Source organism: Triticum urartu, unplaced genomic scaffold (genome assembly GCF_003073215.2).
Source record: "Triticum urartu cultivar G1812 unplaced genomic scaffold, Tu2.1 TuUngrouped_contig_8989, whole genome shotgun sequence".
NCBI lineage: Eukaryota > Viridiplantae > Streptophyta > Magnoliopsida > Poales > Poaceae > Triticum > Triticum urartu.
Window position 1 is genome coordinate 1 of NW_024119991.1, and position 13,843 is coordinate 13,843.

At 43.9% G+C, this 13,843-nt stretch overlaps 1 protein-coding gene across 1 annotated transcript; it reads left to right on the forward strand.

Moving 5' to 3' along the window:
- The first annotated feature begins 6 nt into the window (after window positions 1-6).
- LOC125532080 (WPP domain-interacting tail-anchored protein 1-like) lies at window positions 7-3,124 on the forward strand. The gene is made up of 3 exons (XM_048696252.1): window positions 7-813; window positions 2,165-2,329; window positions 2,631-3,124. Exons 1-3 carry the CDS (start codon window positions 67-69, stop codon window positions 2,832-2,834), a joined length of 1,116 nt encoding a protein of 371 aa, XP_048552209.1. The 5' UTR covers window positions 7-66; the 3' UTR covers window positions 2,835-3,124.
- Window positions 3,125-13,843: the final 10,719 nt, after the last annotated feature.

Consider the following 13,843-nt stretch of genomic DNA (forward strand, 5'->3'; position numbering starts at 1 on the left):
AGTGATCTTAAAGCAAAGCTAGAGCAAAGCTTGGTGCAGTTAAATGCTTTGAATGGCTCACTGGAGATGATGCAAAATGGCGGTGAGGAGAATGCCAGCCAGGATTCCATGCAGAGGCAAAGGCTGTCGACCCCTGAGTTCTTCGCTTTACAGCATAAGGTTCAGAAACTGGAGGAGTGGCTGAGGGAATCTTGCTCCCAATTGCAGTTCGTAACAGTATCGACAGAAGGAAATGAAAAAGAGCAGAATATGTCACCATCTGAGATAAGCAGATTTAGGAATATAATCAATGATATTAAAGATGCTGTTTCCAAAGCAGAAAGTAGAACACAAAAGGCCGAAGCAAGGTGTGCAGAGCTCACTCACACTAATGTACAACTTAATGGGGAGCTAAATCATATGAAGACTCGGGGGTCAGATAAGGCAGGCTTATTGGAAATGGATCTTATGGAGACAGAAGCTCAGTTAGAGCATACAGTGGCATCAGTTGAGGCTATTAGTGAACATCAGAGCATGTTAAAGTCTTCAATCTCTGATATGCAACATGTGATTGAAGATCTGAAGGATAAGTATTTGAAAGCTGAAACCAGGGCTGAGAATGCTGAATCAAAATGTACATTGTTGACAGATACCAAGTTCGAGCTTAGTGAAGAGATATCATTTCTGAGAGGTCGAGTTGGAGGTCTAGAGAACTCGTTACGCCAAGCTAACCAACTAAAGCTGTCCACTGCAAAAGATATTGGTATTAAAACTAAGACCATCACTGACTTGGTTGCGAAACTTGCATTGGAAAGAGAACGCCTTCATCTGCAGGTATGCACGTTGTTATTATGGAAAGTTTACTTCTACTATTCTCTTTTAATGTGCATGCATGTACTTTGAATGCTGTGAATATACATGTCCGCAAAAAATATGTGCTTTCTGTATGGCATTGTACAGAATAAGCACTAGTTTGGTGTCGAATCAAGATATCATGCGTGGACTGAAATATTGCTTTGCCAGCATACAGCAGCAATTATTGTGGTAGTTCATCTCAAGCAGCTGAAAAACTACATGGTTGATCACGAAGCACGTGTTCGATTACAAGGATACAAATGTGTCCAATGCTTTGACTTGGTAAAGAGACCACGAAGCACGTGTTCGATTACAAGGATACAAATGTGTCCAATGCTTTGACTTGGTAAAGAGAACATGATATGATGAGCACTTCTTGAAGGGTAAAATCATTAACTAAAATCCAATAAAGGGATTTATACAAGGACGAACATTATGCATTTATGTTGCATGTCCCAACTCTATGTTGATATCATTTACTTGATACTCCCTCCGTTCCAAAATAAGTGTCTCAACTTTGTACTAACTTTAGTACAAAGTTGTACTAGAGTTGAGACACTTATTTTGGGACGGAGGGAGTATAACCTTTTTATTCTGCATATAAGAATTGTCTGAAGTCAAACTTCATAAAGTTTGACCATATTTGTATGAAAAAATATCAACATCCACCATGCTAAAGTTATATAATATGAAAACTTAAGTCATGCCGCATCTACTGATACTGATTTCACATTGTGAATGTTGGTATTTTTTTCTATAAAGTTGGTCAAACTTTACGAGGCTTGACTTTAGATAAATCTTATATGCGAACTAAAAAGGACGGGAGGGAGTATCTTACATGTTTTTAAAAAATTGTCCATAACCATTCAGGCTCATTTTTTAAGGGAATCATCGGTTTTCCCTCTACTATAGAGTTATAACCTACTTACAATTTTGGTTGGCATCTGTTTATGCAAGCATGTCCGTGGCATAAAGTATATTATATACTCCCTCCGTTCATTTTTATAAGTCGTTTCAGACAACTAAAATTGAGCTGTTTTGTACACTGTCTGAAATGCTACAACGCCTTATAAAAGTGAACAGAGGGAGTAGTATCTTCTTTTTACAGTTTGTAACTCTACAAGTTATCGTGTGGCTTTCCCATCCCTTTGTGTAGCCTTCCCTGGCATCAGACATCACAATGGACCTAACTTTATCAATGTTTTTCTTTGGGAATTGTTCCTCGATATTAACCTACTTACAGTTTGGCTTGCTCTGATGTTTATGTATATGAGCTACGATAATTAGTGTATTTTGAACCAGCTCTCTCTCTGATGTCTGTTCTTTACAGATTGTCACGCTAACAAGGAAGAACAGGATGTTGACTCAAAAATGCAAAGAGAATGTCAATGAAGGCACCTTGTTAAGCAAAAAGGTTACTGCTAATGAAGGTGAACTCAGGCCGACTGGTGTAATAGAGGAAGTACTTCTGGATTCTTCATCAATGCAGACAAAGGTCAGTTCTTCTTCGGATGTCTTGCTTTTGTCGTGAAAATTGTAGAAGCAGCAAATTTCTTGGCTTTCCCACTTCTGTTGATATCATGATATGGACAATTGTTTGCATCATGAGAAGGCATTTGTTGTAGGAAATGACTCAAACCCTGAACTTCCTATCCCTGGCTCCTAGTCTTTAGACCTTTTTACTCTTTGAACATTTGGCTAATACAGTATGATCAATATGTTGAGCCTCAAACTGTGATACCTGTACCCTTGCCAAAAAAGAAGGGCAAAAGCTGACATATTTCTTGTATGGTTAGGTGAAGGCTGACGCTCTTATTGGAGAGAAGGAAGCTGGGATTACTGCTGTGCTTGATGATGAATCTTGCACTCTTGAGACCGTGCGTTCTATTGAGCCAACACTCCTGAACTGGAAGTACATTTTCGTGGCATTCCTTTTCTTGTTGGCTGCCGCTCTTGTGCACCTACAACTAACGTACCCTGTATTACCAGGTAGTATGTAATAGGTCCCGTCTTGTAATGATGCAGAAATGGCCATCCTATTTCTGTCCCGCATTTGTCGTACGGGTAGCCAATCTTAGTAGTAGCCACCGTCTCAAGTGCTGATCCCGCCGTTACACGAATTATGCAGCAAGCTTTCCGATCTTTATCTGGAGGGGAAGGCATACTGTCTGACTACAGAGTTGAATCTGCGCATCTAATCTTTAGCACTACGGTTTCTTGATCTTTGAATTCTAAACCGATTCATATATGGATACCTCTTCTGATTTTATGTGAAAAGTTTTCTTGCTCTCATGTGGATCATCCCTTGTTCATATAGTATCGGTAAAGGAAGGAAACCCCTCTTTTGGTAGGGTTTCGGCTGAATTTGGAGCATTTCTCTTGATTTTGTCCACAAACAAACCCCATCAGCGTAGCCGCCCACCTTCGGTGCCACCCTTGTCGGACACTCTGGTGCGCCGACGCCTCCTCTTCCTCACCACTCCATGCGGCACCAGATCACCAGCTGGTGTTGCCACTCTCGTGTCTTGCTGTTCTGAGCCACCACTCTTCCTCCGCTCCTGTAAAATTGACCAGGCCTCCCTCCAGTTGCCTCTCTCCGATCTAGAGTCCAGACCAGGAGTAGTCGAGCAGGAGGACTGGGACGCGAGGCGGTCACCTCCGATTAAACATTTTTTCACTACTGATTGGTGTATTTTTTAATAGAATACATATTATTTTGTTGCTTTAAAAACTGACAACCGAATTGGTGAACCAGTGGTCAGACCGGTAAAAACCTAAACCGACAACCTTACCCGGTTTGATTTTTTAAACTATACTACCAAGTACCAACTGATGCATCCCAGAATAATCTGCTTGCAACCCCCACCATAAGCAAATTTTGCTTCGTAGAAAAATGAAATGCCTCAGTCACAAGAAAATGAGATATAGACAGTCAGAGTATATTTTACAATACAATTAAGAAACAATATAGCACTGATTCTGCTTCCCTTATTGAATGTCGCCAGGCCTCACATGCTGAAGAAATTACACAAAGACAAAACACTAATGATTTACCCGCAGGCAGCAAACTAAAAATAATCGGTTTTCAATTTGTTGCACCGTACTTAGAATGATCTGTTCTACATCGCACATGTGTTATTTAACTCTTTGTCGTAAATAAATCGTGGTTCGTTCAAAACTTCAAGCATGATCTACAAGAAACATGAAATGGACGGCATTGGTAATGGTCTTTGTCGCTCTATACAAAAACAAGACAAGCATTTCTATATGCAAGGACAATAATAGCAACTACAGCGGATGTAAACGTATTATAAATAAACCTATTGCACCAATGAATCTTGCTAAAACGAACCTACACCTCCCTTCCTTCCTATAAAACCCGAACAAAACAAAACAAGTCCAACCAATTAAACATGAAAAAAGACCTGCATGCAATAAAAATAAAATTGAAGTATTTATTCAAAATATAAATGAGGCTTGCCACGGGCACGGTGTGCGCCCCGCATATTCGGCGCTAGTTTTTACTACATTTGGACCATGACATCCAGTTGTAGCAAAAAATTGCAACTTGCATACTGTAAAGTTGGAGGCCAGGCCACTGAAAGCCGAGGTTTGTCGATGGATGATGTATGGTCTGTAAGATTTTGAGCCTGCCCCTTTCTTAAAGTCGTGGGATGACTTAGATATTTTCGTTAGATATTCCTTGAAGCCACACGGTGCTTGAACCTTGAAGAACTGTATTTTAGATAGATCTTTTTAGAAGATAAATTGGATTTTATACGAAAGGCACTCAGTGCCACACCAACTGTATTTTTGAAGCATGTATGCTAGTAGTTGAAGTGGGAATGAGTAATGGTGTGCTGCACGCCTGCACCAGCATGCATTTGCTTCATGTTATTTTGAGATCGTTGTATGGTACTGCCATTTCTCTCGGACTAGAGCCCTGCACTTAGCTTTCCTATGGGTTTGCCCTTCAGTTTAAGGGCTATCTGTGGGAAATCATATGACTCATTTATTTTATAATTGCTTATATAGAAACGGGAGCTCAACTCCTCGGGACACTGCCACAACCCCTAAATGTCAGGAGGCACCAAGAACAATGTTCTCGTCACAAAATCATCGGAACGATTCCAAGATACCCGCGTGATCCTAAAAAAAAATCGTGAAATTTAAGGAGAGAAGAGTCAAAACTCTACGTCAGGAGGCCTCACCAGATCGACGAAGGGACTGATGAGTAAAAAGAATCCTACTCTCCGATATATATAATCATAAGACTCAAAACATTTTCTTCTAGACTCAACAACGTCAGCGATTCGATCAAGCAGGTGCTCCTAAGTCGGGGAAGGCTCTGATTACCAACTTGTAATACCCACAATGCGGCTATATCTCCCACGTGTCAGGGCACGACTTAGAGGCATGGCCCCATGGTAGGTTTGTCGCAAGAGGGGTAATCTTCACACAATCCCATGTACTGAATAAGAAAGGGATAAAGAGTTGGCTTACAATCGCCACTTCACACAAATACAAGTTAAACATACTCCGATAAGGTAACTTCAAAGGGAAAACTCAATCCATTACACGAGATTAGAGGGGGAGAAACATCATAAGATCCAACTATAATAGCAAAGCTCGTGATACATCAAGATCGTATCACCTCAAGAACACGAGAGAGAGAGAGAGAGATCAAACACATAGCTACTGGTACATACCCTCAGCCCCAAGGGAGAACTACTCCCTCCTCGTCATGGAGAGCGCGGGGATGATGAAGATGGCCACCGGAGAGGGATTCCCCCCTCCGGCAGGGTGCCGGAAGGGGTCTAGATTGGTTTTCGGTGGCTACGGAGGCTTCTGGCGGCGGAACCCCCGATCTATTCTGCTCCCCAATGGTTTTAGGGTATATGGGTATATATAGGAGGAAGAAATACGTCAGGGGAGCCACGAGGGGGCCACGAGGGTGGAGGGCGCGCCCCCTGCCTCGTGCCTTCCTCATTGCTTCCCTTACGTACACCCCAAGTCTTCTGGATTGCTTCTGTTCCAAAAATAAGTTCCGTGAAGTTTCAAGTCAATTGGACTCTGTTTGATTTTCCTTTTGTAACGCCCACGATGCGGCTATATATCCCATGTGTCGAAGCACGACTTAGAGGCATAACCGCATTGTAAGCAATGTCACAAGTGGGGAATCTTCACACAACCCATGTAATGAATAAGGAAAAGGAGTACATAGTTGGCTTACACTCGCCACGTCACACAATAGCATAATTATCATTACATTCATCCAGATACAATCAAGGTCCGACTACGGAACCAAAATAAAGAACAACCCCAAATGCAACAAAGTCCCCGATCGCCCTAATAGGGCACCACTACTGATCGTCTGGAAAGGAAACGTAGTATCGTCCTGAGTCCTCATCGAACTCCCACTTGAGCTCAGTCGAATCTCGTGGAGCGGTATCATCGGTCCCTGCATCTGGTTTTGGAAGGAATCTGTGACTCACGGGGACTCAGCAATCTCACACCCTCACGATCAAGACTATTTAAGCTTATAGGAAGGGTAAAAGGTATGAGGTGGAGCTGCAGCAAGCACTAAGGCAAAGTCACGGTCGATAAACTATGATCAAGAAGTGATCCTAGAACAACCTACGTTCAAGCATAACACGAGACCGTGTTCTCTTCCCGGACTCCACCGAAAAGAGACCATCACGGCCACACACTCTATTGATTCATTTTGATTAAGTTAAGTTTTAGGTTTTCTACAACCGGACATTAACAAATTCCCATCAGCCCATAACCGCGGGCACGGCTTTCGAAAGTTCAAACCCTGCAGGGGTGTCCCAACTTAGCCCATCACAAGCTCTCACGGTCAACGAAGGATATTCCTTCTCCCAAGACAATCCGATCAGACTCGGAATCCCGGTTACAAGACATTTCGACAATGGTAAAACAAGACCAGCAAAGCCGCCCGGACGTGCTGACAAATCCTGATAGGAGCTGCACATATCTCGTTCTCAGGGTACACCGGATGAGCCAGACGTCGGGTTGGCATAGACCCTGGTTGTCCAGGGGGCGCCAAACATCACTCAGGTTGGACCAACACTTAGAGAAGCACTGTCCGGGAGGGGGGGGTGTTAAAATAAAGATGACCCTCGGGCTTCGGAAACCCAAGGGAAAAAGGCTAGGTGAGGCAAATGTAAAACCAAGGTTGGGCCTTGTTGGAGGAGTTTTATTCAAAGCGAGCTGTCAAGGGGTTCCCATAACACCCAACCGCGTAAGGAACGCAAAATCAAGGAACATAACACCGGTATGACGGAAACTAGGGCGGCAAGAGTGGAACAAAACACCAGGCATAAGGCCGAGCCTTCCACCCTTTACCAAGTATATAGGTGCATTAAAGTAAATAAGATATAATAATGATATCCCAACAATATCCATGTTCCAACATGGAACAAACTTCATCTTTACCTGCAACTAGCAACGCTATAAGAGGGGCTGGGCAGAAGCGGTAACATAGCCAAACAATGGTTTGCTAGGAAGGTGGGTTAGAGGCTTGACATGGCAATATGGGAGGCATGATATAAAAAGTGGTAGGTATCGCGGCATAGCAAAAGAGCGAGCAACTAGACAACAAAGATAGAAGTGATTTCGAGAGTATGGTCATCTTGCCTGAGATCCCTCAAGGAAGAAGAACGAGTCCATGAAGAAGACAAACAGACGTAGTCGAACGGATCCTCACAACTCGAGAACAAAACCGAAGCTAACGAGAGAAGCAACCCGGAAAGAAGTAAGCAACATAGTAAACAACCATCACATAAACATGGCATGATGCACAACCAAGTATGATGCATGTCCGGTTTAATGATTCATGGCATGGAAAAGTGCACAAACAATGCTACAAATTAAGTGGAGCTCAATATGCATCGGGATGCATATTGACAAAACATCACATTCCATTATTTAGTTCACTCCCGATTAGGTACTCAACAAAATTAAATGTTGGTTAACATGGCAAGAGGTGAAACATGAGTAAAATACACAGCTAGGCATTTTAAATGAGGCCGGAAATATCAAACAACAATTCCGGTAAATCCTCATGTGCATTAGCAATTTAATGCAACAACAAATATAACCATTTTTAAATGTTGTTATCATGATGCGGATGACATATGCAAGTTTATGCAAGTTTTATGAAAATGTTGATAAGAGCATTTTATGAAGCATTAGTCATCGTGGTGGAAACGAAAGGGGTGCCACGACAATGATTCCGAAAATGGTGCCACGGCAACATATCGGTTCCGGTAGCTCATGTTGATACCGGTGCAAAAGGAAAAGTGATGTGAGCGTGTCATGCAAGATGGTGGGGTGATCCCAGTAGCCGGGTTCCCATGGGTTAGCGGCAAATGAGGAGGACCGAGCAAGCAGCGATTCGACCATGGTGCAAACATGGGCATCTCATACAATACATGCATTCGTTCTCGGATGGTCGTTCTCGGCAGTTATACCTTTGAAGCGTGCGTTTCAAAGCGGATCGGTTCGATGGGATGTCGGCGGAAGTAGACGTTCATGGGTCGTAGTGGGAAGTATTCGTACTCGCGAACTGGTCAGATCCACGGCGAGGGTAGTCGTTCACGGCACGTGTGTCCCGCGGTTCTTCGGATAACGGTAGTTGTTCACGGTTCGTAGACGGACTTGACGGGTCCGAGGGCTCCGGCCATCGTGGTACTTGGCGCAACACCATGTAGTCATACATTTGAAGAGGAACTTGGCCATCCGAAGGTGTACTTGGTGAACAACGGTCGTCGTGGTACTCGTCGGTCCATGAAGTCGTTCACGTAGGTCTTGGCATTTCGTTCGGTACTCGTTCGGGCATCCGTGTGGTCTTGTCGGTGGTGTACTTGGCGAAATTCCAGGGAGGCGGTCTTGGCAGGCAATGAGCAGCGACGCGGTGTACCGACGCAGCAACGCAGGCGGGTGCTCGAGCAGGACTTGGCGCCGGTCGTCGTCCTGGCGTTCTCGCACGACAAAAGTAGGGGACAGAAGGAAAAGCACGAGCACGAGGAAGGCCATGGCAGAGACAGGCGCTGGGCGCTTGGGGCGCCGGCGGCGGCCTCAGCAAGGAGAAGGGAGCGACGGGGTGGCTTGGAGGTCAAGGAGGCAGGCGGGTTCACGGGAAGAACTGGCACGGGGAGCTCCTCTCTGGAGCGCGAGCGAGGAGGGAGAGAGTTGGGGAATGGGCACAGAGCCTCGCTGGACGGAGCTTGCAGGTGGCTGCGCGGTCGATGAGGTTGGCAGGGAGGCCTCACTGGTGGCCGGTCGGCAGTGAGGCACGCAACAAAGCAGGTGGGAGGCGCGTCCATGGGGAACAACGTGAGGAGGAGGTCGACGAAGGAAGGCCATGGCACCATGGGGGAAGGAGGCGCAGAGGCAGGCTTGTCGGCGGTGGCGCCATGGAGGTGCTGGTCGCTGGCAGGGGCGGTTGGAGGTAGCAGGGAGGCGTGGCGCTACAGGGTGAGGGAGAGAGCGAGAGGAGGGAGGCGCGAGGCGGCGGAGATGGTTGCGGGCGCGGATGCCAGAGAGAGGGAGATGGGGTTTGGGCGAAGGAGCTCCTCTCCCTCAGCTCGATGAGTGCGGGCGTGTGTGGCGGCAGGGAAGCGGGCAGGCACGGAAATTTAGGAGGAAGGGTAGGTAGCTGCCCAAAATGGAAGGGGAGGTGGTTTATATAGGGCAGGTTCTAGGGTTAGGGGGTTAGGGGGGGGGGGTTTCGGAGCCTCCGATCTCGATCTGACGGCTCCAGATGTGAGGAGGGATAGGTTGGAGCTTGTGGGCTGTGCAGAAGGCCTTGGGCGAGAGGAGAGAAGAGAGAGGGAGGCCCTGCGTCTGTTTCCGGAGACCGAAAACGTCCGACGTTTGACCGACTATAATGCCGCTATAGTTTAACGGTTGGGCTATCAAACGAGCTCCGAATGCGATGAAACTTGGCAGGTGGCCTACTGATAACAAAACAACACCGCACGCCAACTTTCATCCCATTCCGAGAACATTTTCCGGCCACTTATAAAATAATATTTCGGACGTGCCGCGGGCGCGTGCAAGTGTGGACGGGCTCAGAACGGACGACGGAAAGAACTGGGAGACCCGGACGGATGCAAGTTTTGAAAACATGCAGATGCAATGCGGATGACAACATGGCAAAGATGCGACACGCAAGCAAATGACAAGGCAACAACAACGAATAACTGGAAGACACCTGGCGCAACAGTCTCGGGGTGTTACAACAGTCCACTACAAGAGGATCTCGTCCCGAGATCTAGGATGGCACCGGAGAAAAAACGGAAGAGGAAGAGAAGAGGTAAAACTAAGTTTCTTCTTTGACGAATGAGTGAAACCAAAGAACATTGAGAGGTTAAACAATAGAAAGAAAGAATACAACGGAGATGAACAAAATTGTAAACACTCCGTTAGAAAAGAGGAACAAGGAACATTACTAGAACATTGTAGGTTGAAAGACATAAGAAAAGAGTTGCAATGGACAAGAAGTACATGCAAGCACTCCGGTAGAAACGAGATGTACAAGGAACGATAAGGATCAAGTATGACAACACTCCGGTTAAACAAGATAGAGAAGGAATAATAATGATATAATTTGGACAGCACTCCGACTGTAAATGGAAAGAATTCAACATGAATTTGACAAGATGAGAGGATACTTGATGAGATCAACAACAGACTACGTCCAGAACTATTGAAAGAATGGCACAAGGGGTAAGAAAGATTTCAAACAGCACTCCGGTTGAGAAAAGAGGTAAAACTTGATAAGATGAAAGAACTAGAATGAGAACACAACAATCCGGTTAAATGGATAAGCAAAGGAAAGAGCATGATCTTGGCAAAACGAGATGATAGTACGAAGAGAGCAACATCACCATGCCTCCGAAACAAATGAATGGAAAACTAGATGGTTGGAAAGAAAAGAACGGAGAAGAAGAATGACAACTCTCGCAAATAAAGTTGAAAGAGCATGCTTACGAAGAAAAAGGTTGAACAGAGTTGTTGGATTATCAACAACGAAAGAATAAGCTTGATGTGGGCTAATGGAAAACATCTCGAAATCTTGAGGTGAAATTCTGCCACCAACGAAAAACAATGGATTGGATTGCTATGAACAAGTAGACGAGAAACTTATCTCACCGGGAGGATAAATGAAGAACTTGGGTTGTTTATAACCACCATAAATAGCAACAGTCCTTAGGGAACGCTTTAGGTGAAATATAACCCAAGATAACTCCAATGAAGAGATTGATGGATTGAAAAGATGTCCTGAATGAACTGAAAATGATGGATTTAAGATATGTCACTCTTGAAAACTTGTGAATCATGAAAAACGAAGGGAAATTATCAACAATGACATAACACCACCTCAAATGATAAGGTAGAAAGAATTGCACTTCGGAATGCAAGATGAAGAATGCTTGAACTCCTCAAAACAAGACATGTGTTGAACACCATGTTTAATTTTGAGTATAGCTTGGCAGATCTTAACCCCGCGAGAAATCTTGAAGAACAATTGAAGAGTGAAAAGAATCCTTGACGAACCACCATGTAGCCTCCATGAAGAACTCCGATAATAAAAGAATGATCAAAAGGAAGTGAAGGATGCAAAGAATAAGATTGAAGCCTTGCAATGATTAGTTGGAGCTTCGCGATGATATAATTGAAAGATCTTGGAACTACGGGAAGAAAAGATGAAACAATTGAAACCGAGAATTTTGATGAACCTCCAGAATAAGGAATTAATCACTTGGATGAAACAATAATAAGAATTACGTTATGCGCATCCTTCACCCATTTAGATTGATGGCAAGCAACGGATTTGGCATACTACTTATTTTTGTTGAGAAAGATTAAGAAAGATATAGCGCAATCTTAGGAAGGTCTTCAACGAACCACCGGTAGGATTTGGAAACAACGAATAAATTGATATGAGAACAACGGAAGAGGAATGTTGAACGAACCACCGTAAGAATTGAAAATGAGCAAAGAAAAGATAAGGAAAACACAAGAAGAATTGGAGAACGAATGAAGATACTTGAGGGAATTTAGATACATGAGAACGAAGAGATCACAAATTGATTAGAGAATATTTGAATGATGCACCGGTAAGATTTTGAGAATGAGAGCTGAAAGCTGAGAATGAATAAACCCGAAATGATGGCCTCCGGAGAATCAGACTGAAAGACTCCTGAACTGCTCCGGATGGGTGAAAAGAATTCTCACAGTCGAAAACAATTATGACAGGATGGCGTCAAGCTAGAACCACGCATCTCTGAGAGAACGGATAATATTTGGAGCTAAAACTCTTCTTCAGTCTTCAAATGTTTAGAATGACGATGAGAACCACCATGACAATTGATGAGACACTCCGAGAGAATCCAAAAATGAAGAGGTTGAGCCAACGATGAAAAGAGTTACAAGATCTTGGAGAAACCATCTGACTGATGATAATTCATTCTTACGTCAAACTTTGAAAGATTTGAGAATAGCTCCGGCAAAATTAGAAGAGTCAGGTAAGATCCTGGAAAAAGACCTGTGGGTTAGGGCCCACTCAAAAGAAACACCGTTGAATGATTTGAAAGAGAGATTGCCCGGTAGAATTAAATGGCTTGAATGAGATAACAATATCGAAAGAGCTTAAACTAATACAGAGTGGAAGCACGAATCTTCGAGATATCTTCAGCACTCCAGAACAAATGAATAGCGAGGAGCAGATGATTAAGAGGTGCACCAGCATGAGAAAGCATTTGAAACGAGGAAAAGGGATATGATCAACACCAAAAGCTTGATTTGAATCCACCGGAGAAGATAAAAGAAATGAAGAATGGTGAACTTGAAGCTCCGTTAGTATCTTCCTAAGAATCACCGGATAAGAACATCGACGGAAAAGAATGGAGAGACTTCCCATCAATAAAAAGATACTTGAATAAGAAATCTGAGTCCTTGAAGAAAAAGAAAGGGTGGGAGGGCGGGAAAACAAAGGCAACTTGGGACGGATGAAACAAATACCGTTGATAAGACTTAGAGTTGATCTTGCGAATGTTGAAAATGATCGGATCCACATGAAGAGAAACACACCGGTTGAAAAAAGATTGACATGACAATCTTGATTATCATGAAGGATTAGTATTCACATAGAAATATGAGAACACCTCTTAGGAAAGGTATGGAATCAACACTTGACATTGAAGCAACTCGAATACCACAACTCAAAACAAAACAAAGGATTGGCTTGCAAAATCAGCTGGAAACAAACATATGATAGATCCCATATCGTATCATGTGTTTGTTGGAAGGAATTCCTAAGTGATACTTGAATTCCCACTTATAAACTCTGGAAACTTTAAGGTTATGCAATCAGGTGTTGGGGATACATGGGAAGCATAATATCTCACCAAAAACTAACAAATCCTACATCTAGCCGTATCCATCCTTCAACACATAACTAAGAAACCTTCAGAAATCATGTACCTCAACCTTCAGAAAGCATCCGTTATACGAGTTATGGAAATACTCCCGAACTCCCGCCCCAGTACTGGGTGGCGTCGAGGTTATCTCACCAACAACTACATAAAAGAGATTTTCGATGTCGGCGAAACTCAGGTATTCCAGAACTGCAACGATAAAATTGTGACGACAACACCTCGGAGCTCAACTCCCCGGGACACTGCCACAACCCCTAAATGTCAGGAGGCACCAAGAACAATTTTCTCGTCACAAAAGCATCGGAACGATTCCAAGATACCCGCATGATCCTAAAAAAAATTCGTGAAATTTAAGGAGAGAAGAGTCAAAACTCTATGTCAGGAGGCCTCACCAGAGCGACGAAGGGACTGAGGAGTAAAAACAATCCTACTCTCCAATATATATAATCCTAAGACTCAAAACATTTTCTTCTAGACTCAACAACGTCAGCGATTCGATCAAGCAGGGGGCTCCTAAGTCGGGGAAGGCTCTGATTACC